The following is a 24080-nucleotide window of genomic DNA, read 5'->3' on the forward strand; positions in this document are numbered from 1 at the left end:
TCTGACCCCCCCCCCCCTCCCCCTCATCACACATCGTCACAAAATTACGGACCCCCCCCCCTCCCCCCTACGAGTGTGACGTCATTTATGGATGACCCCGTGGGGATCTGGGTTTTTGTGACGATGTCTAGCGATGGAGAATTGGGAGGGGGGGGGGAGAAATAGTCTGTGGTATTGTAATCGATGGCTTAACGTACTTTTGAGGTATTCACACAGCACGCCCAGAGGCGTCTGGGGTAGATGCCCCAGCATCCAAGATCCAATAAAGCGTCGGCGCTGTTTACACTTCTTAATAATTCAGTTTTAGAAAACAAGGTCACGCGTTTAAAAATTCCCTATTGGTAACCCATTGATAAAACCCTCTTAATATATGGCGTCAGCCTTTCTTCTGAGAAAGCACGGGACGGATGCGCTGGTAGGCTATATCGTACAAAACTTTGTTTCTATACATCTCCAGCAGGGACCTATTTTTAAAAAAAACAATTGTGATGGGAATTAACGTTGGATAGTTAGTAAATTTCAGCTTAATTTTCACTGGAAATTAATGATAGATATTTTGTGTGTTGAAATCAGGCCAACGTCTATTATGCATTACTATCTAAAAGAAACTTTAATAAGTTGATTATACTCTCCCAGAACTTTCTGGCAAATGAATTTTAAATACCGGAGGCAGAGGCGTAGCGATGGGGGGGGGGGGGGGGGGGGCGGGGGGGACGACGACACATGTCCCCGGGCGCCGACCTGAGGGGGGGGGGCGTCAAATTGAAAGTTTGAGGGGGGGGGTGCAAATGAAAAGTTCGAGGGGGGGGGGTGCAAATCGAAAGTTTGAGGGGGGTGCAAATGAAAAGTTCGACGGGGGGGGGGGTGCAAATTGAAAGTTTGTACCCGGGCGCCGGGAAGGGTCGCTACGCCTCTGACCGGAGGGTCTGCGCCGTAGGCCCTGTAATGTTCGACTCCTCGAGTTCCCTCAAGGCTACCTTATCAAATGGAGTTAGTAATTGGGCGTCCTGCGCCAGGGACGTCCTCCGGCGCCCAAGTGGTTGTCTGGCCAGTAACGCCCGGTCTTCTACATGAGCATTAAGACACCTACATTCGTCTGTAGAACTTAAAGATTTTGCTTTGGGTAATTAGAATATCTACGTAAAGTAAATCATACCAACTAGCCTAAAATAAAATGTGAAGGGAGTCCAACAAGTTAGTTAAGTAGGTCATGTCATGTCATGTTTGCCTGTCGTCCCTACTGGGACATAGGCCGCTGACAAGAGCTTTCCAGACGTCTCTGTCCAGGGCTAGTCTCTCCAACTGTCCCCAGGTGTATCCAATCTTCTTGGTGTCTTCTTCCAGGTCACGTCTCCAGGTCTTTCTTGGTCTGCCTCTCTTCCTCCTGCCTTGTGGATTCCAGGTGAGGGCCTGTCTTGTTATGCTGGATACAGGCTTCCTGAGTGTGTGGCCAATCCATTTCCATTTTCTCTGGAGGATCTCTACTTCCACTGGCAGTTGATTTGTCCGTTGCCATAGAACATCATTTCTGATGGTTTTAGGCCAGCGAATTCGCAGGATCTTTCTGAGACATGCGTTTATAAATGATTGTATTTTCTTCTTATTTATAGCAGTTATTCTCCATGTCTCGGCTCCATAGAGTAAAACAGGTTTTACTAGTGTGTTGAAGATCCGGATTTTTATTCTAAGGGTTAAATCTCCCGAACCCCAAACATTTTTTAGTTGGTTGAAGACTGCTCTTGCCTTACCCGTCCTTATTTTTATGTCTGCTTCTGTCCCACCCTGCTTATCAACAATACTTCCAAGGTAGGTGAATCTATCCACTTCTTCTAGGGCTTCTTCTGCCAGTGTTATAGGGTTGTTGTTTGATGCATTGACTTTGAGAACTTTACTTTTCCCTCTGTGGATGTTCAGACCCAGGCTTGTAGAAAAATTTGCAACCCTGTTGGTTTTATCCTGCATTTGCTGTTGTGTGTGAGAAAGGAGGGCCAGGTCGTCAGCAAAGTCCAGGTCATCCAGCTGGCTCCACAATGTCCACTGTATACCGTTTCGCGTTTTCTCTGTTGACATCTTCATAACCCAGTCTATGGCCAGTAGGAACAGGAATGGTGAAAGTAGGCAACCCTGCCTTACTCCGGTCCGTACTGGGAAGGCCTCTGTAGTCTGTTGGCCATGCACTACTCTACATTTGAGACCTTCATATGAAGACATAATAATGTTGACTATTTTCTGTGGCACCCCGTAGTGTCTCAACAATTTCCACATTGACTGCCTATCCAGGCTATCAAAGGCCTTCTCATAGTCTATGAAATTAATGTAGAGAGATGAGTTCCACTCTTGGGTCTGTTCAATGATGATGCGAGTTAAGTAGGTAGGGGCTATAAATAATCGACTACAATTTTGACTAAAGATGCGGGACAATGTTTTGTTGGGGAACTAATAATATCATATGTGACAATCAGATTTAGTTATTATTTATTTCGATTTAGTCTACATATTCTAATCTAAAAATATAGATATAGAATAATATAGATCTAAAAATACTAAAAAGCTAGGTCTATCAAACATCGCGTCATCGAACAATCGTCTTTTGACAACTGCGCATTTTCCAGCCCTGATAAAAAAAAGAGTTCACCCATGTGACATCTCTAGCTACTTGTAAACATGGCAGGTACATGGAAGGATTCCTTTTTGGTTGGTATTGTTTTTGGTGTTAGTAATTAAAAATAGTAGCTCTAAATTCTAGTAAGATATGACGGCTTTTCAAAGATATTGATTTCATTCTTGCAAACTTCACTTAAAATAATAAATGTCGGGTAGTCTGCTTGGTCCACAAAGATAGCTAATAAAAAAGTGTCGGACGTCAAACGTCGTCGTGACAGGAGTACTACAGTAGTGACACTAGAGTTCACTAGACGTGACTGAGTCTAGTAAAGGAGTGTAAAGGCCAAAGTCAAATGTCACCCCCCCCCCATTCAGTGACTGTTTATTTTAATAACTCCAAAGACAATGATTATAAACTTGAATGATGATACTGTAATAGTAATACTCTATAAAATACTAAGTTATGGCAGCTGTAGTCTTGTAATTTTGTAGCTGGAGCTGTAACAACTAACAAAAACATTATGTTCATGTTCAATTGGACTAAAAAAAACAACTAGTAATAAGTAGATTAAACTGGATGACTACTCTTTGCACAGAAAAGTGTTATAGGGCCTAATAATATAACCACATAATAATAAATAATAATAGGTCCCTAATAATTTATTAATTAATAAATTAATAATTATGATAGGCCTAATAACAGTAATTAGGGGAAAGTGGGTAATAGGGCCTAATAGTAATTAATATCATTAGGGGCCTATACTTAGGCCTATATATTATATAATATAGTCTTCCAAGGAAACAAAAACAAGTTGGAAATAATTTATTTTTACTTTTAAGTAGGCTAAGCAATCTTTATTGATTTGTTGTAAACTAGACACAAAATTCATGCTATTAATGTGTGATTATTAAAATGTAGAGAACAGTAGACTATAAATGAAGACACAAACTTTACTAAATGATACTGTTACCCACAGAGGGGTCCACTAACTGTTTTAATTTCTATCCAGCTATTGACATAGTATAGACTTAAAGAAAAAAAAAAGTAAGAAATCCTCTTTAGATCAGTATAGGTGTAAAAGTAAAGAACCTTTCTAGACCTAGAGATCTTTTGGGCAAATGAAGTAGAGTTCCTATGTTTCTTAACCTCGACATATGAAGGGAAGGTGTGGTCAGCACTTTGCCAAGCTGCCTTTCCTTTCCGTAACATGAGTTATGTACCCATCAGAGATGGGTGTACTCAGGGATGTTCTACTGACTTCTACTGATTCGAACTCAGGATTATCGGTTTAGCAGCCTAGCGCTCTACCGCTTAGGCCACACTGTCCCATACTTGTATAGACTTGCTGGTTGCAAAACATTTAGTTATACAGACATAGTTGTTGAGTTAAAAATGACCTCCACTTGTACAAATGTTACATATCTTTGGCTCAAGTGTATCTTTTCCAGAATATAGACAATACATCCCATATGTAGCCAAGAGATTTCACAAAAGCCATTAGGAACTTCTGGCTTGAAGTGTGGGGCCCTACAGCTAATTGAAATCTGGGCATCCTTATTTTATAAAACTGAAAGAGTTGACAAATCTATGCCAACAATTATTTAAGTTTTGTGATAGTTATGTGGCAAGTTTTTTTTTCATAAACAAACTTAAAAATTAACTCTTAACTATATCAGATCCTATCTTAATTATAACCATAAGCACCATCTCTGCAGGACTGAATGGCTTTTTGAGATCTTTAGTCTTGTAGTTGTCTGTCTTCTATTGATTATATAGAACAATGTGTGTATAAAATTAATAGCTTTATAAAGTTAAATATATGATTAGAAATGGGAAGTAGTCAACAAAACAAGGTCTCAAATCAACATAAAAGGCAATAATATAATATCTACCAGGATGGGTAATTAGTACCACTTTTTTCTGCCATTGCAATGTATGCTTTAGCCGACTTTGACTACAAACCAATTTTTGCTTTACATTTTGATAGGTGAAGTTTACCAAACAAAGCAAATTTATTAATGAATCAGAGTGATTTTGTCAACACCATACTACATTTAAAACAAAATAGTCATATCCTCCAAAGTATAGCACAGTTAGAAAGATGGCCTAACATTACATCCAAAAGGACACACAAAAACTGATTTAATTGTTCTCTTTTACGATGGATTCTTCTATTTTTTGTCAGCACATAGATTTTATCATCCAGAATAATTTCAACATGTTCCCACAATTTTCTTTCATTCAGGTTAAGCGAAATGAGGGTGGTACAAATTGCACACCTTACCTTACTTTTCTACCATTGCACTATGTTGTATTACTCCTTCCTTGTTATGATTTCAGTCCCCAATAATTGGTTCGCTAAATGGCTCCAAAGCATTGTTGAACAGACTGTGTGCTGACCTGGAACCCTGGCAAATAGTTCTGTACACTGGAGGAACTACCCTGGCTGTGGTGTACATTAAAGGTTTTCTTTTTCAAGATGACAGCAGTAAGATTTTATTTTTCTTTACATAATTAAGCCATGATTGTAAGCTTTAATGTAACTTTATAAATAAACAATATCATAATCAATATGATATATAGAATTAAAATTTACTTTTATTTTAGTATTTGCTGTGAGGATAATCAAAACTCTCACATACTTTTTTAGCATTGACTGAAAGAACAAAACGTGAGTTTTTTAGATGGCTAAAAAAAGTACCAATGGTTCAACGAAAAATTGCGGAAGAAATGGGAAAAGTTAACAGCTCTATTGAAGAAACTTTTAACAAAACTATTACAGGAGACTACCTTGTCAAATTGCCCCAAAAAGGATTATCAGATGTATGTACTGAAATACTGAATATTTATATATCTGTTAAATAGGAAACTTATATTGACAAGCATTACATATTTATAAGAACATGTATGACAGAATTAGATCATTTTAATTACAGTTTCAACACTAAGGGCAAATATTTGGTTGAACATGTAAGATTTTATCCAAATCACTATAATATCTTGTAACCAAGTATTAAATGTTTTAGTTTATATTTTGTTCATGTTTCACTATCATAGTTACATTTAGTGACCTTGAAATGTTTATCAGTTTTCTGATAAGCTACAGCAGTACAATGCTAATAGATAATGATATTATCAAACTGTTAGAAGTTGTACCATTACTGGGTTACTATTGCTTTATATTTAGAAAAAAAATCACAATGCTCCATTACATTTGTGTTTTAATTCTTGATACTTTCCCCACAATTAATAACCATTATGTAGTGTTTCCAATTTCCCAAGAAGATCACTTTAGTCAAGTATCACTTTGGTCAACATCAGTCATAAAGTTTAAAACAATTTTATTCTCCTTAATGATAAGTGGAATAGAAATGATGTACTGTAACTCACACCCCTTATACAAGCACACACTTATACTCATATAAATACATTCATCAGCCCTAGAGACCAGTAAGTCTTAAAGGCTACTATATTTCTTTGCAAGATAAATGAGTTAACTCTCAATTCCCTCTCAGGTAGAGCTAATGGAAGAATTGTGCAGGTATAAAAACATGGGTATGTTTTTATTCACATTTACTTGACTTAGAGCATGCAATAAATAAACATACAATAATTGGTATTAAAATCTGCCTAAGCTGTTACTTTAAAAGATAGTTCTATTTTATTTGCATTTTTTCTGTCAATTTTCTGCAGTAATTGATGATTTGATTGATGTTTTCACAGCAAACAACAATTGGAAGAATGGCCATGTGTCTGGCACAGTTTACTACGGAGATGAGAAGCTCGCAGAGATAATGGCCAAGGTAAGATAACTCATTTAATTAAATTCTTTATGGTACTACTTAAACTTAATTAAGTAGAACAGGTTATATTTGTAGGATGTCAAATTAAAAAGAATTTCAATTATTTCAGACTTTTGGCATGTTTGCTTGGTCCAACCCGCTCCATTCTGATGTGTTTCCAGATGTCAGGAAAATGGATGCTGAAGTAGTGCGTATGTGCTGCAATATTTTTAATGGTGATGAGAATGCGTGTGGTGCCCTGACGTCTGGTGGCACAGAGAGCATCCTGTTGGCCATGCTGGCATACAGAAATCTGGCCAGGGAAAGAGGCATCAAAATACCAGAGATGTAAGTTAGGGAGGACTTTTTGTATTACCTTAATTACTGTAAAACTTTTTTAATTCTGAAAAAGTGATTTTTGTTTTCAATTTGAGGAATATGTTTTGAATTTTAAGCAGTTTAATATTCAAATCATGTTCAGACTTTCTTTTTATTATTTATTTATTTGTTTATTGTTTGAAATCTGTTTTTAGCATAGCTCCAGTCACAGCTCATGCAGCATTTGACAAGGTAATCTTGTTCACTGGTTAAATGAATAGATAATCTTGTATCCTAACTTGTTCACTGGTTAAATGAATAGATAATCTTGTATCCTAACTTGTTCACTGGTCAAATGAAAAGATAATCTTGTATCCTAACTTGTTCACTGGTTAAATGAATAGATATTCTTGTATCCTAACTTGTTCACTGGTCAAATGAAAAGATAATCTTGTATCCTAACTTGTTCACTGGTTAAATGAGAAGATAATCTTGTATCCTAACTTGTTCACTGGTCAAATGAACAGATATTCTTGTATCCTAACTTGTTCACTGGTTAAATGAGAAGATAATCTTGTATCCTAACTTGTTCACTGGTTAAATCTTGTATCCTAGCTTATTGAACCCAGTATATTAATTGGATATTTTTAAAAATCATTTTAGAACACAATAAAAACAATATTTTTTTCATTATCTTTTCAGGCAGCAAGCTTTTTTCACATGAAAATTACACATATTCCTATTGATGAAAAGACACGTATGGTAGATGTTAGAGCTATGAGGCGTGCCATCAATAGAAAAACTTGTGTGGTGTGTATTGATCAGTTTGATTACAAAATTTCATTTCTTACACAACTTTTTGAGCTTAATAATAGCTGTTACGAATTATTTTGGAATTACTTTGAGCATCAAAAACTTATGTTAGCTTTTGGGTGTAATATTGCTAACATTTCAGCTTGTAGCATTGTATCCACACATAATGTTTTAAAAACTTGTATATTTCAGCTTGTAGCGTCATCACCACATAATTAATGTTTTAAAAACTTGTATATTTCAGCTTGTAGCGTCAGCACCACAGTTTCCTCATGGTATCATTGACCCAGTAGAAGCAGTTGCCAAGGTTGGTAGTCTGTTAGGATAATGTTGATACTAGCTTCTAATACTTATGTTGAATCAGTGGAAGGTTTTACTTTAGTCGTACATCATTTAAGTATTAGGTAAAAGCTATGAAACTGATCCTAGTATTTATTAAGTACAAACAATTCTTCCTAAAATAATTTTTATTCTATCGTAACAGTTTAAATTTGATAAATTTCAGTTGGGATTTGAGTATGGGATTCCAGTGCATGTAGATTCCTGTCTTGGAGGTTTCTTGTTGCCTTTCATGGAAAAGGCAGGATTCCCAATACCACCATTTGACTTCAGAGTGCCTGGTGTTACTAGTATATCTGCAGACACCCATAAGGTAATAAAAAGCCAAATAAATATTAAATTGTGGCTTGTTGGATTTACAAAATTACTTGTTTAAAGTTTGTTTTTATACCTACAGTAGTATGCATTGTGACACTGTGTATTGGTTGAATATCAGTGAAACTTTTTTCTTTAACTTTAAACAATGGCTACACATTTGTCATGCTTCTATGATTTTTATCCTTTAATGTGACATGTTTTTTCTTGACAGTATGGATTTACACCTAAAGGTTCCTCTGTCATACTGTACAGAAACAAAGACCTGAGGGCTAAACAGTTTTTTGTACAGACAAACTGGCCTGGTGGCATTTACGCCTCACCTACTATTGCTGGTCAGAGCTCTAATTTTATTCATACTTTAAATTAAGTTAATTCTAATATTGATTTTAAAGGTTTATCAATTATCAATATATGAAAGAAAAAAAATTCAAATTTTTATAAGAGTAAGTTAATTGATTTAAATTAGTGAACATAATACTAATTAAATGAATGAATGGGTTACATAACAAAATTTCTGTGACACATTGTGTGGCTATTTTAGCTCGCTCATAGAGAATGTATGTGCAACTTTGATTTTTCTAGGTAGCAAAGCTTATTTGTCTAGTGGTAGTGTTGAGCCAAAGCTTATTTGTCCAGTGGTAGTGTTGAGCCAAAGCTTATTTGTCTAGTGGTAGTGTTGAGCCAAAGCTTATTTGTCCAGTGGTAGTGTTGAGCCAAAACTTATTTGTCTAGTGGTAGTGTTGAGCCAAAACTTATTTGTCTAGTGGTAGTGTTGAGCCAAAACTTATTATGTGATTGTATGTGTATGTTGTCCAGGCAGCAGAGCAGGTACCTCTGTGGCTGCCTGCTGGGCCACCATGGTCTACTTCGGTGAAGATGGATATGTAGAGTCTACTAGAAAAATTATTTCAACAACCAGATACATTGTTCAAAAGTAATTTTTATTTATTTATTTATATACACTGTTTTGAATTAGTTGTACTAACTGTTAGAGAAATCAGCAAGTAAAAGAGAAAAGTAATAACTTAGTTTGTTATTAACAAATTTTACAAAGTATTAACCAAGATCTTTTGACTTTTTCAGGCTGAGATTGATTAAAGGGATATTTATTTTTGGAGAACCACTGGTCTCAGTGGTTGCTATTGGTTCAAATGATTTCAATGTATATCGCTTGTTTAATGGTCTTGTAGAGAAGGGTTGGAACCTGAATGCCTTACAGTTCCCTTCCAGGTTGGTACCACAAGTCACAAAACATTCTTGTACCAGTGTTTGCTGCTTAACATACACAACATTTATTCCCCTTGCAGTCTACGTGTGACTATGCTCCACAACTCTATATATGTATATTTATTTCCCCTTGCAGCTTGCATTTATGTGTGACAATGCTCCACAACTCTATATATGTATAATTATTTCCCCTTGCAGCTTGCATTTATGTGTGACAATGCTCCACAACTCTATATATGTATAATTATTTCCCCTTGCAGCTTGCATTTATGTGTGACAATGCTCCACAACTCTATATATGTATAATTATTTCCCCTTGCAGCTTGCATTTATGTGTGACAATGCTCCACAACTCTATATATGTATATTTATTTCCCCTTGCAGCTTGCATTTATGTGTGACAATGCTCCACAACTCTATATATGTATAATTATTTCCCCTTGCAGCTTGCATTTATGTGTGACAATGCTCCACACCCAGCAAGGTGTAGCAGATGAGTTTGTCAATGATGTTGAGGAGTGTGTGAGAGAAATTATGAAGAACCCTTCCGCTGATTGTGGTGGTGCTGTAAGTTACTTCATTGCTGTTTTGTAATGATTGGCTTTTATTTGATTTTAATTAAGTATAATTGGCCAAAACTTTTACCAAGTTTGTATATCTAACCTTTTTTTTGGCAATAAGTTTATATAGTTGAATATCCAATGCATAGTTCCCAGTTTAATGCTTGCTTAAAAAGTCATCCACTTTTCTTGTGTGTAAAATGTAGGGTGCCCTGTATGGAATGGCTCAGAGCATCCCTGACAGGAGTATAGTGAATGAAATAGCTAGAGCCTTTATTGATGCCTCCTACACAACTGACAAGCCAGCCATCTGTAGCAGTAAACATCAAGCTAATGGTGATACTCACAAAGTTAGCAGTTAAAAATATTTTTTCCTAGTGCAATCTTGCATAATGTGATTTAGATTTTTATTGCATAATGATTTGATATTACATTAATCCAAAGTTTCATAGAATGAAGTTTTGGAATGTATTCATATTGATTTGTTAAGGTCATTTTTTTTGGCATTTTTAGAACACAAATTGTGTTTTTTTTAAACAAATTAAATGCAACCTTTGGCAAGGAAGAATGAAATCCACTTATAATTTGTGAACAAAATATTTAATATATTTCTAAGTTCTTGTTACAATTTTTCTCAATTAAAATGTGATTTCAAATCATTTATATGTAAAATGTATTAAATTTGACTTTATAAAGTTAAAAAATCACCAGCTGTTTAAATAAAGATTTCCTTTAAAATTTATAATTTTACTTTGTACCATGATGAGTGTTGAATATATTTATCAGTGTGAGCAGTTTAAAGCCTAGCAACATGACTATTAGAATATTGCCTTTGTCTTTGTTATACATGCATTGCTCATCTGCCCAGATTTTTTTACACAGATGTTAATGAAATATCCACCGGCTACTGTATAATGACATTTAGTAATTTATTGTGATAAATCTTTGAAGCTATTCATTGGCTAATAAATTTTAGGTTCATCTACACCTGTACTGTAAAATATGTGAATTGGCAATAATTTGATATTATGAATATGCAATAGTTACTTGAATTAAATGAATGCAACTTTCTGTAATGAGCTGTAAGGTTAAAAAAATGGACTAAATTAATAACTTAGAGAATGTTCTGTTTTAAGCTGGTCTAAATTAGTCATGTTTCTAGTTGTTTTTTTTTTAATGAAGTTTATATGAGAGTAATGTCATACAGATATTAAAAACTGTTGTTGCATTTACTAATACTAGTATTAGATATAATTTGAAGTTTCTTTTTTAAGAAACCAAATGTTGATTGATGAAAGAAAGATTTTTAATGGAGATTTTAAAGCCTTTTGGTTTTTTTTTTTTTTTGTAAAATGGAAATTAGCTTCAACAATTAAAAAACATTAATTGCAAATTCAATTATTAATTTCTATTATGTATAGATTGATTTTTGTATGTTAGCATTGTTTGACAAAGTAGATGATTTTTATGGTCACAGAATTTGCAAAGAATCAAATTTGTCATATATATAAAGTGCCATAAATAGTTTGCAAAAATTTGTTTAAAATACTAGTGACTAATTTTAAGCTGTCTGTCCTTATTTTTGTATAATTTCCTACAATTTAGCTTCTTTAACCCTATACTTGCTACTGTTACATTATTTCTAAGTATAGTGAACCTATTTTAACTTTTATTTCCTGTTTGTGCAATTGTTTTATATTGTCTATTAGAAAGCCTGAAAAGTTTTGTCAAACCTGTTGAAATTAGATGCATTCCAAACTGTGTATAGCATTAATTTATAATGTGTAACACCTGACAGGATGTTTAGCACTCATTTTTATACCGTGTGGTTACATACATTGGACAGAATGTGTTGCAACTATTTATGTACGGTAACACCTGACTATGAAGTGAGATTTTAAATTTTTTTTTAGCTGGCACTGAAGGATGGCACATTTCCTTTTTCTTTTGCCATGAAAAGCTGTTAAAATTTTTTGTAAAATTTAAAAGTTTACAAATTTAACAAACATTTTTAAAACGTTTTATAAACTTCTCCAACATAGCCTTAGTTTTTTCTGATGCCAGAATGGACAACTGTAATACTAGTCTGTAACTTTTTTATAAAACCATGTTTCTTTTACACACCACTTTCATAGCATATTTGATAGTAAACTTGATATTTGACTTTTCTAAATATTTTAGTTGTTACTTTGTGTACAAGTGAAACTTCTTTTCTGCCCAAAAAACTGTCTTTTTTCACTTCACATCTTTATATCTGAAACCTGTGTGGTAGGTGGTTTTAAGTATCACACACTGGTGCCGCCCTTTAACCTCTTTATATCCTTAATATCTTTATATCTATAAATCAATGTGGTGGTTTAATGTTTCATATACTGGTGCAGCACTTTATATCTGCAACCACTATGGTAGGTGGTTTTTTTGAGTTTCACATACTTGTGTACCACTGTATGAAATATCTGGTTAGTCATGGGACAATATTTTGATAGTTTAGAGCTTTTATAAGTACAGCCATGGTGTAACTTACAAGTCCATTCAAATACATAAACATTAGAACTTCTTTAGTTTGCTTGCTTTACAAAATACCACTCAAGGTTTGATGAAGGGGGAAATTAAGAATATTCAAGTATCAAATAGTCTAAATATATAACAGGGATATCACTCATGTTAAAATTTTAAAAATGTATTATATTTATACCAAAAGAAAAAGCAACAATGGTGTGCATGAAAAGTGAGATGAACACCCTGTTTAATTCCTGCAGTGGTACTCACACAAACATGCATTGTGATTCATGTGCTTCTATAATTATCAACAACTACACAACATAGAGTCTAGATAAAACTGGTTCTTATTTAATATTTACAGGTAAAAAAAAACAACTAAGAAATTAAAAGAAATTTTACAAATATTTTTCCAGTTAGTTATCTTTAAGTTACATACTAAAATTCTTTTAACTGTAGTGTGATAAAAAAAGCTTGTACATTGATATTGAAGTAAAAATAAAAAAGTATTGGAGTAAAATAAAATTTTATGTCAACTGCTTTAGATTCTAAATGACAAACAGTGTCAAAAACAAAACAAAATCTTTCTACACTTTAATAAGGAATTTATATAAAAAAATATAAGTTCCAGAAGTAATCAAATGCATTAGATCTTCAGTGCCAAACATGAATTGTTAAGGCTGTTTTTTTGGAAGATGTTTATAAAAATAGCAGGCTGAAAATATAGTTAAATAGTGCTTTAATATTTACAAATATCGAGAATTGTCCATAAAAAGGCACATAATCTGAATCATTGATTGCCAGAATAATTTTTAAAGTGAGGATAAGGTTTATTATTTTAAAAATGGATTGCTTTACCAAATACACCAATGTATTAACGTTTAAGTTAATCATGTGTATAAATAGCTGTTATATTTATTAGTACTAGATGTTTGTAACAATAGAAAAATATGGGCAATAAGATGTTATGGGTGGGCTCTGGGATTGGGCACAGTAGATTAACAGGAGTAGATTAACCCAGTCCAGGAACAATGCAAGACTTTCCTGTTAGCTATTACACAAACATTTTTTAAAATCTCAACCAATAGTTGAAACAGTTATGAACACTAACTTTGTATTTGTCTTGTTCTGAAGTCTATACAATTATATTTGGGTTAAACATCAAAAGAAAGGTAGGGAGCTGAAAATGACATCAGTTTATAAATAAAAATCACAGAATATAAAAGCATTAAGGTAAATGTGATTAAACTGTGTTTGAAAATTAACACACCAACTAAATTTTACAATAGCCTATATAAATTTAAATAATCAATGACATCACAGGATCTACCTCCATAATGCAGTAATAAAACCACAAGATGATATATACTTTGTTTAAAACGTGACTTACACAAGCAACCTAATCATACTAGAAAAAATAATTAAAACATTCTGGCAGCATAAAAGTTCTAGTGCACAGATGGTTGTCTAGCTTAATGAGCTAATTAGCTAAAAATCTGGCCACAGATGGTTGTCTAGCTTGATGAGGTAATTAGCTAAAAATGTGGTCACATGATGCCATTAAGTCAGGAATGAAAGTCAAAAAACACCTGTAGTCCAGCACAAGCTATAAATAGACCTGCTGATCAGTTCAAAGATCCACACAAAGAGATGAAATAACTGAATGGTAGTGGAGCTCTTCAAAGCAGAGTCTGTTTCATGTCCACAATGAAGGTCTCCAGTACTGACAACACATTCAAAGCCTCTGGTCCTCCATCAAGTTTGACATATCTCAGCAGCAGGTCACCACAGCCACATTTTTTCAGGAAGGATAGGGATCTGAAGTAAAATATTTTAGGGATCTGAAGAAAAAAGTTTTAGCCATCTGAAGTAAAAAGTTTTAGGGATCTGAAGAAAAAAGTTTTAGGGATCTGAAGTAAAAAGTTTTAGGGATCTGAAGAAAAAAGTTTTAGCCATCTGAAGTAAAAAGTTTTAGGGATCTGAAGAAAAAAGTTTTAGGGATCTGAAGAAAAAAGTTTTAGCCATCTGAAGTAAAAAGTTTTAGGGATCTGAAGAAAAAAGTTAGGAAATTGAACATATAGGCTCTTGAAGGATAAAGAGATCTGAATAAAAAAAAGATAAGGATGTGAAGAAATAATGTTGCTAATTCAATAAGAAAAAAGAAAACAACAAAGATTTTAACAGCGCACAATTAAATGATTAAATTTGTTGAGTGTTTTTTTTAACAGTCACTATTTTAACTAAAACCTGTGACATTTCTCAAATATAATAACAAAATTGAATCCACACCAACCTGTACAGAGCATAGTAATCAAGTTCTGCTTGGTTTAAAAACCTCTTCAACTTATTCAGGCTTTGAACAAACTAAACAAAAATTGAGAAATTAATGGAAAAATAAAATAAACCAAAAATGTAAAAAAAAATTCATAAAAATCGTTTTAATAAAAGCTTTTATGTAATGATGCAATAAAAAGTAGAAAATAAATTATAGACTACTATTTAAATAACTATAAAGAAAAGCGTGGGTCACTTTAGTATCTATTGGATACCTTTACTAATGTTAAGGAAGACACCCACGCTTTTCTTTATAGTTATTTAAATAGTAGTCTATAATTTATTTTCTACTTTTTAGTGCATCATTACATAAAAGCTTGTTATTAAAACGTTTTTTATGAATTTTTTTTTCAGTACTTTACATGTTTTATTTACAATAGAGTTACATGACTAAAAACCATTGCGCGCCTACTGAACATCACGTTCAGTAGGCGCGCAATGGTTTTTGAACGCAGCCATTACGTGATGGCGCAGCTATTGAAGGTGATGACGCGTGTGGTGTGGTTGGCTAGACATGCCTACTAATTTGGTCCAAATTTTTATTAATTCATAAAAAATTAATTAGGCATCCAATTAAGTCAAATTTAGTTTCAGATTGCATTGTCTTCATGTCTTGACCCACGTGTCAAATGTGAATCGTATCGGTCAAGTAGAAGTTTCCAAATTTTTACTCCTGCGTTTCTATCTAGACAGACTGTCGACTGACGACAGAGGAAGTGAGTTAAATAAAAGCTTGTAAAAAGATAAATTAGTTTCCTTAATGTAGAAAGTCCAGGTCTAAAAAACAAAACCTACTGTTAGCTTAACTTGTTCCAGGAAATCTCTGACACGACTTGCATTTGTCAGATCCATTTTCATCAGTTTTTCTGCTGCATTGACACAGAACTGACAGCTGTCTATAGAACCATGGGAGAAAGTTGTGTTAAAATTGTTACACATTGACACAGAACTGACAGCTGTCTATAGAACCACAAGGGAAAGTTGTGTTAAAATTGTTAGACATTGACACAGAACTGACAGCTGTCTATAGAACCATGGGAGAAAGTTGTGTTAAAATTGTTAGACATTGACACAGAACTGACAGCTGTCTATAGAACCATGGGAGAAAGTTGTGTTAAAATTGTTAGACATTGACACAGAACTGACAGCTGTCTATAGAACCATGGGAGAAAGTTGTGTTAAAATTGTTAGACATTGACACAGAACTGACAGCTGTCTATAGAACCATGGGAGAAAGTTGTGTTAAAATTGTTAGACATTGACACAGAACTGACAGCTGTCTATAGAACCATGGGAGAAAGTTGTGTTAAAATTGTTAGACATTGACACAGAACTGACAGCTGTCTATAGAACCATGGGAGAAAGTTGTGTTAAAATCGTTAGACATTGACACAGAACTGACAGCTGTCTATAGAACCATGGGAGAAAGTTGTGTTAAAATTGTTAGACATTGACACAGAACTGACAGCTGTCTATAGAACCACAAGAGAAAGTTGTGTTAAAATTGTTAGACATTGACACAGACCTGTTATCTGTCTATAGAACCACAAGAGAAAGTTGTGTTAAAATTGTTTGACTCAAGCTAATGACTTGAAAAAAGAAATGCTAATAAGATTCATCGAGCTATGGCTTAAGAAAAAAGAAATGCTAACAAGATTCATTGAGCTCTGGCTTAAGAAAAAAGAAATACTTACATGATTTATCAAATGACACCACTCGGCCTTCCTGGAATGTTATTGTTATAACAAGGGGCTGCAACTGCCATAAGTCGTTATTGTCATTGCTATCTATAACTGAGACATTATCCGGCTGAAGTTTTTCAAACAGTTTTGACAAACTACAGCAGCCAAAAAACCTAAAAATGATAATTATTTTGATAAAATTTAAAATACTTGTGCTTATTCAATTATAGCTAAATTATTTTGATAAAATACTTGTGCTTATTCAATTATAGCTATCAATTTAAATTAATTGACTAATTAAACAAAATAAATATTGAATATTCTTTGATAATTTAGTTTTAAAATCAACTGAATTTAGAAACCTTTTGACATCTTCTTCTTCCTCAGGGGTTGCCCCACAAATGTGAAGTGATGCATTAGACAGGGCCTTGAGAGAAATTCAAACAAAAAATAGGAACATAAAAGTTGTAAAAAAGTATATTATGTTTTTAAGTTGCTTTTATTTTATTTACTACGATGAAAAATGTGCACAACTAGAAATTTATACTTTTAATATTATTAAATGAAAAGTGTTTAGTTAAGCTGTATATAAAATACTTTCTAAATGTAAAAACTGTAATCTGATTCATGTTTTTAACAGTTAATACTGGAGGTATCACTAATTCTAGTCAGAAAATGTCTAGAACCGTTTAGACACAATGTGATTCAATACTAACAGCATGTAAAAAGTGTTGGAGATAATTTCCAAAGTACTGCACTGTCCTTGTTACATATCCCAGCACCAGCTCCGGCCACTGCTCAAGATATCGGTGGATTCTTGTACTCAGCTGACTCAGCTGTTGGAACAAACAAATGTTAGGACACGCAAGTCTCTAGCTTCAAACAAAAACTGTTACAAAACTAGCACTATAAAAATATTTATCAAATGCATCAGCAGACATAAAACAAACAAATCTAGCATAAAAGTCATTCAGTTTTCACATCATGCAAAAGTGTTTTAAATAAAATTAAAAAAATCGACAGGAATAATAAAAGATGATGTCAGTTTGAAGAAGATAGGTATAGAGCTATTTACCTTCTCCTGACTGGCAAGGCTACAGGGTGCAGGGGAAGAGGAATTGTTAGAGATGTCAGGGTTGCTTGGAGGGGGGTGGGGCAGCGGGAGAGGCTGAATAAAAAAACAAAAACTGTGAGCTAAAAAATGGGCAACAGATCAACATCCAAATCATCACAGACTTTTACATGTCTTAAGCATTAGTGTATGCAGCATTATAAAAATACTGAGCCCAATTTCAAGATCACAGTTTAATAAGAAAAACATTTAATTAAGAACAAAGCAAACACCTAAAAATATAAGTGCCAGGGTAGCTTTAAATTGAGCGCAATCAAATAAATCACTTTATTATATTATAAACAATTCCTTTTTTTATAAGTTGCTTATTTTTTACTTCCATGGTAGCTTCATAAAATTAATATCATGAAAGAAATTCTGATAAGAGGAAAAAAAAAGGTAGGGTATACACGCTTTAACTGGATCACATAAATAATCTATCAGCCTTTTGAAATAAGCATTAAATGTTTACTGGGGTAGCATTATATAATAAAAAATTGAAAAGCATCAAATAAAAAAAAATCAAATTGCATGTTTTATTAAAATAAAAATAATTAAACAATGAAATAAAAAGGCATATTAAATGTGTTTTTACTCATGCAACAAATTGCATGGTCAGTGTTTACATGCAGTAATGCATCACCTTGATGACAAAACTTTTACTTCCTACACCCACAGTTTAAATTGGCAGGAAATTTTATTATATTTAACTACAACAATTTATTACTTACTGTACCTACAGTCAGTTTAAATTGGCAGAAAGTTTCATGGCTTTTAACAACAAAAATGTTTTACTTAGTGTATACAAGTTTAATCATGACTAATTTAACTTTAAAAAGTTGGCCTTCTGGATTTATAATTAAGTAATAATATCTAAACAAATGTCAATATTAAATCCTAGTTCTATAGTCAATGCTAATTAAGCAACATTTAAACACCCAAGCTAAGTATGACTCCCACCTGCTAGCAGTGAAATGTAAGTCAATGTACCAAAGTCTATTAGGATTTATATCCATTTTAATTACAAAATTCTAAGTGAAATAGTAATTGGACAAAGCAAGATACTCAAGTCTCACTTCTTTATCAAGCAATGGCACCAAATCCTGGATATAACTGTCAAATTCAGATTTAAAGCTGGTCATTTATTAAGGACAAATCTATCTTTAAAAAAATATATAAGTGGTTATGAGAGAGAAATCCAATAAAAGTCTTTCTATTGTGTTTTGTTCAAAACAATTTTAAAACAAACTATTGACAGATGTAAACAAATATATATTCTAAATAATTCCTATTGTAATAAAATAGCCTATTGTCATGATGGATGAAAATACATATAATCGAGGACTAGCAGTTAGTGTACTCCACACACAATACATAGACATTTACAAGAGACAATGGTAGATCTTTCTATTTCAAATGGTGAAACAATAAAACCTTTCTAAGATGCTAAAGGATACATGTCTAAGGAACCATCCTGAAATGATATGAAGCAGACAACAAACTGCTGGCGATCCTTCAGTGACAGAACATCAGTGCTGTCATCTGCTGCGACATGGTCGAAGCCCAAGCTGTCTGACGCTGCAGCCACCAAACTGCAGAAACAGGATGCTGATGCTGCTGTACCTGGAGCTAACCTGGTAACAAAAACAATTTATATGCAATTAAAATTAAGCTACTTTAAGCTTCTAAAAGTAAAATGGTTTAGGAAAAGATTTACAGGACTGTTGGCTTAATCATTGCTAAACTATATACACATGATCAAAGAAACTTAAACATTGATAAATTACATTTACATGATTAAAGATATGTATATAAAGTAAAAATGATATACAGTCATCCATAAATGATGTTACATTTCTAAGGGACAGGAGTTGGGCTGAAAAGTGAGTTTATTTAAGGGAAGAGGGTCTGGCATTTTGTGATGCATGATGATGTTTAGGGGGAAAAGGGGGAAATCAAAATTGTCCAAAATAAAACTGACGTTATTCATGGATTAACCCTTCAAAAAGTATTTTAGTCATTACATATTAATGATTTTTAAGAACTATTGTGTTTATACTTACTGTAATCCCACAGAGAAAAAGAGGGCATCTCCTGAAGTATATTTCAATAATTTGTGAAAAAGAGATTTCCGAAGGTCTGTTTCAGCATTGGCATTAAGATTAGTTGCAGCAATATTCAAACTGAAAATATGTGTTCAGTCAGTAAACAAATATACAAAAATGTCATAGTTATTTCTTTTATAAAAGACTCAGCTTGTGCATTCATTGTTTAAAAAAAACTATTAAATCCATTATTCTACTTGATAAAAAAAAAACCAAAAAAAAAAAAAAACTATTCCAAGAAAGCTATTTTGAATTTTAAAAATTACCTCAGACTTCCATCTGTTTGATCTTCATTGGGTATTGCTTTGGACTCTTCTTCAGCAACTACTACCCTAGATGTATAAAATCAAATGTTATCATAACTTTGTGACACATTCTCAAAACATTGGTTCCTGTTGTCACAATACATTCATAATTTCTCCAACAAAGATACATGGTTGCAAAATATAAATAAGTAACCTTTTTAGAGCAATAAACACTCTCTATTTCTTATCTGAATATCAAAGTATGTTTAAAAAGAATAAATTATGAGTTTAAAAGAGAAAACACCGCCAACTTCTGTGATTTATTTTTGTTGTAATACGAAGGTAAAGATTACATCAAACTTGTTGGCATTTAAAATCTATTTAATTTTACTTAACAATGGTTTGATACCGTTCAGACAGTCTATGAATAAATAGGAATCACTTATTTCCCTTAGCTTTATAATACTAATATATAAAACCCAGTGTGTGCACTTGTCTCTCTCTCTCTGCAACATATTTCTCAAGGCTATGAGATCAGTGTCTTCAGAGATATATGGAGAACTTAAAGATACAGACTTTGGTTGAAAATCATATGTTGGATGTATAAGCTAATTTTTTTTTTAAAGAAGGAAAATAAAAATAAAGGCATATTTGAATGTAGAAACACATTTTTAATTATGTAACCGGAAAAGTGTTTATGGTTGTGACAAGAACGCCAAAAAAATGATGTCACAACTACGGAAAGTACACAAATCTAATGGCATCATCTTCCAACTTTTGAATATGAAGAAATGAACTATTTCATTTAAATTTGATTTAGATCTATAGATCTACTTATCAAGATGTACACTATGAAATGTATAACATTTTCTCAGCCAAAACTAATACAAATTACTTTAAAAAAAAAACAAAACATAAATTATTAAATACCATTGAACAGCCGGGTTTTAACAATCATTTGAGTCTCTTGATCAGTGTGTGCATTAACATGGTGTTGTGTTGCTTAATAATGTAGATTCTATATAATTTGGTTTTAACTTTTCTAATACTAATTGTCTAATAGGTATTGGTAGCTTATGTTATTTTAAATGTGTCAGATTTTTAGCTAGTTTTTCTTTGCTTTGTCACTTATATCATCCAACATGCAGTAAAGCACATTGTGTTTTGACCAATAACTATTTCATAAATGATTGTTTCCAAACAAGTATAACATTAAAAATACATAGGCCTATAATTCACGTGAAACGGTTACCCATAGCTAGAATCTAGTAAATATATTTATTATAATGGCAAACTAGGTGTTTCACTTTTTCATAGTTTTTGGCTTTTGGCTGCCAGTGCCAACTCAGTTCTTTCAACAACATGATTTCTAACCCAAAATCAACTTGGGCAGTTCTGATATTTGTTTTGTAGATCGCTGTTACTCTCAATCTATTGAACTATTGAGCAGATTAGGGTAAAATCACAATATAGCGTTGGTTATTATTCCGGAACTGTACTACAGTAAAATACAGTGAAACCATGGCGTAGTCTGTCGAGTCTTTCTGGAAACTACCGGAAATACTTTAACGATAATTTATTTGCCGCCATATTATTTTTAATACATAAAAATGTTTTAAAATGTGCAAGGATTGATTTTAGTTGCATTTTAAATACTGTTTTGCTAATTATTTTTTATTTCTAATTATTTTAAGTGTATGTGCTAATTACTGCTGCTACTAAACATTGTTCTAGTTCTTCTTACTACTTTAACTTTAGTAAATCTAATTCTAATCGTCTTATTTTACTAACAGAACTAGAGCTAGATCTAGTTGTCGCAAATCTTCTGCAGGTTTTTGTTCTGTGTTTCTTAAAAAGAACATAAATTACTACACTCGACTTTAGGCATATTAATAATATTTAAATTTACTAGGCCTAATTGTTGCTAATTTTTTGTCAATTAAACATTACATTAGGCTTTTTGATGAGAATTACAGAATGATTTTTTTTATTAAAAATGTATCAATAATAGCTAGAACACTAGTAAACTAAGCTAATTTAGCATATTTTAACTTTCTGTGTAAAGTCATTATTACTGAAAAAAATTCCAAAGTCAGGTCAGTCTGTGGCACCCTCCACTGAACTTGACAGAAGGAAAAAAAACTTGACCCATGACCTTCATTAAAACAGAATTTGCTTTTGTCTTTTTTTTATTTTTAGTAAACATGTGCTTAATCTTACCCAATAAGTGATAAAAATTTGAAAATTAATCTTAACTACTGTTGTAAAGTGAGATAAACAGCTTAATAAACACGTGTTTTCTTGAGGGGGTGTGGCCCGGGTGTGGCACATCGCAATTATAACTTAATGTTTCTGTGTTTTATGACTATATTAGTATATTTGTACACAATCAGGATGCTATGCTTTTAAAATTGATAAATGGTAAGTATACCAAGTTAAAAAACCTGCAATCTAACTAATAATTCATACTTTCAGTTTAAAACATAATAAAAACGATCATCAATGAAGAAAGCGTAAACATTCTATTTTTAGGTGTGACATAAAAAAACAGTCATAAATCTAGCCAAATGATTGGATTCTTGCGCAGCAAACATTTTCTCGCGCCTCGTTTTCACTAAACAAGATTATAATAAAATGGCATTATTGGGGGTGATCATTTACCCACGCACATATCTCATTAACACACTAAATTATTACCAGTTAATTGTAATGTGTGTACAATTAATACTTTAGAGTTTACATCTAACATAAGCTGGTTTGCCCCGTGAAGCGATAAGTAAGAGTTTTTTTAATATAAAAGACAAGAATTCATAGAGCTATTTTCACTAACGCGTCGCTTGCGAGACAAACAAAGAAATTAGGTCAAAAGTACATCTGGGAATTCTTGAATAACAGACTGAAATAGAAACGGATAGTTCCGATGTCTAAAATTAACGATGGCCTCGTAATTATTAGTTTTATCCCTCTACCGTTTAGTGAAAGCGAAACTGGTCGCCATTTTTAGTAAGCGCATGAGCCGTGAGATGCCACGAGAATGACAAACCCGGAAGCGTTGAAACGAACGGCCTAATTACATTTATTAAGTTAAAACATTAATTTAATGCACTTGACTCTATTTTTATTTCAACGGTCAAATAAACTATAATATGGTTTACAGTAACGAATGTTACCGAAACTCAACAAACATTATCCAATAATTTCCGACGCTATATCGTGATTTTACCCAGATTAGATTAACTTTTATAACAAACAACAAGGGCGCCTGCAACTTCAAAAAACTACACTTATTGTCTTATACACTTCACCTGGCCATCTAACTAATTCTAAAAAATCTATTTGAAAGTCAAGAAAAAGCATTAATTAAACTTACCGATGAGGGTAGTACGAGTATAATGCATAGAATCTATTACTACTGTCTGATTTCTTTTCTAAAGCCTGATTTTCTGCTTGTAAACTGTGTACAGATCCAGAGTCGCTTGTAGAATCTGCCATGTTTACAAACACTCCTCTTCCTAAGAGTTCTTCATAACGTAAAAATTAAAATAAAGAATACGCGGTGTTTTTTAAAATTATTAATCCACATTTATTTTCTACGAGCAGACCCGCGCCTAAGCATACGCCGCTAAATTTTAGTTGTTTTATTTGCTACTTTTCAGCAATTCATAATTTGTGAATTCGACACTACCCTCTCTTCCCCCTTCTCCCCCCTTCACTGAGCAAAGAGTATATATATATATATATATATATATATATATATATATATATATATATATATATATATATATAAAGAGTCAATGTGTGTAAGGGGAGGCGTTGCACGTTACACCGTTTAAGAAGGCGATACCTAAATGAAAGCGTGTTTACCAAATTATTAAAGTTATATACATTTTAAGCATGAGGCTGGAATTAAATCAAATTGTCTACAATTTTACTTATAATTAGTAGGAGAATGTGAGACCTTTGTAATGGCTTATAAAGTCTCTAACATCTTGCTCAGTCGGGGTCCGTTTATCACGCCTTTTGTGGGTCGGATGTAAAAACAATTAGCTCGATCTTGTTGAAGTTTGTATTAACTATAATACAAATAGCACATCAACTGTATTTCTTCCTTTAGTATTGCCCTTTTGTGTAAGAAAAAATTA

General features: G+C 33.0%; 2 protein-coding genes across 3 annotated transcripts; one reads left to right on the plus strand and one right to left on the minus strand.

Annotated features, from left to right (window-relative positions):
• Positions 1-2575: 2575 nt before the first annotated feature.
• On the plus strand, positions 2576-12129 carry LOC131941339 (sphingosine-1-phosphate lyase 1). Its single transcript, XM_059300553.1, has 15 exons — positions 2576-2694; positions 4946-5093; positions 5256-5428; positions 6121-6160; positions 6329-6408; positions 6518-6735; positions 6921-6957; positions 7408-7515; positions 7763-7825; positions 8024-8170; positions 8387-8507; positions 8992-9109; positions 9259-9405; positions 9849-9969; positions 10169-12129. The coding sequence occupies exons 1-15, from the start codon at positions 2665-2667 to the stop codon at positions 10322-10324; spliced, it is 1707 nt and encodes a 568-aa protein (XP_059156536.1). The 5' UTR covers positions 2576-2664; the 3' UTR covers positions 10325-12129.
• Positions 12130-12686: 557 nt separating this feature from the next.
• LOC131941340 (protein Njmu-R1-like) lies at positions 12687-23451 on the minus strand. Of its 2 annotated transcripts, XM_059300554.1 has the most exons (12): positions 23309-23451; positions 19960-20025; positions 19652-19771; positions 19046-19222; positions 18665-18722; positions 17553-17645; positions 17194-17313; positions 16840-16904; positions 16490-16650; positions 15591-15691; positions 14755-14825; positions 12687-14279 (listed from the first exon to the last, which is right to left on the minus strand). In XM_059300554.1, the coding sequence occupies exons 1-12, from the start codon at positions 23428-23430 to the stop codon at positions 14141-14143; spliced, it is 1293 nt and encodes a 430-aa protein (XP_059156537.1). In that variant the 5' UTR covers positions 23431-23451; the 3' UTR covers positions 12687-14140. The 2 variants fall into 2 exon arrangements, with proteins under 2 accessions (XP_059156537.1, XP_059156538.1); XM_059300555.1 differs by lacking the exon at positions 17553-17645.
• Between the last annotated feature and the right edge of the window lie 629 nt (positions 23452-24080).

This window comes from Physella acuta, unplaced genomic scaffold, assembly GCF_028476545.2.
Source record: "Physella acuta isolate Inbredline_101_S28 unplaced genomic scaffold, ASM2847654v3 ptg000357l, whole genome shotgun sequence".
NCBI classification, from domain to species: Eukaryota; Metazoa; Mollusca; class Gastropoda; family Physidae; genus Physella; species Physella acuta.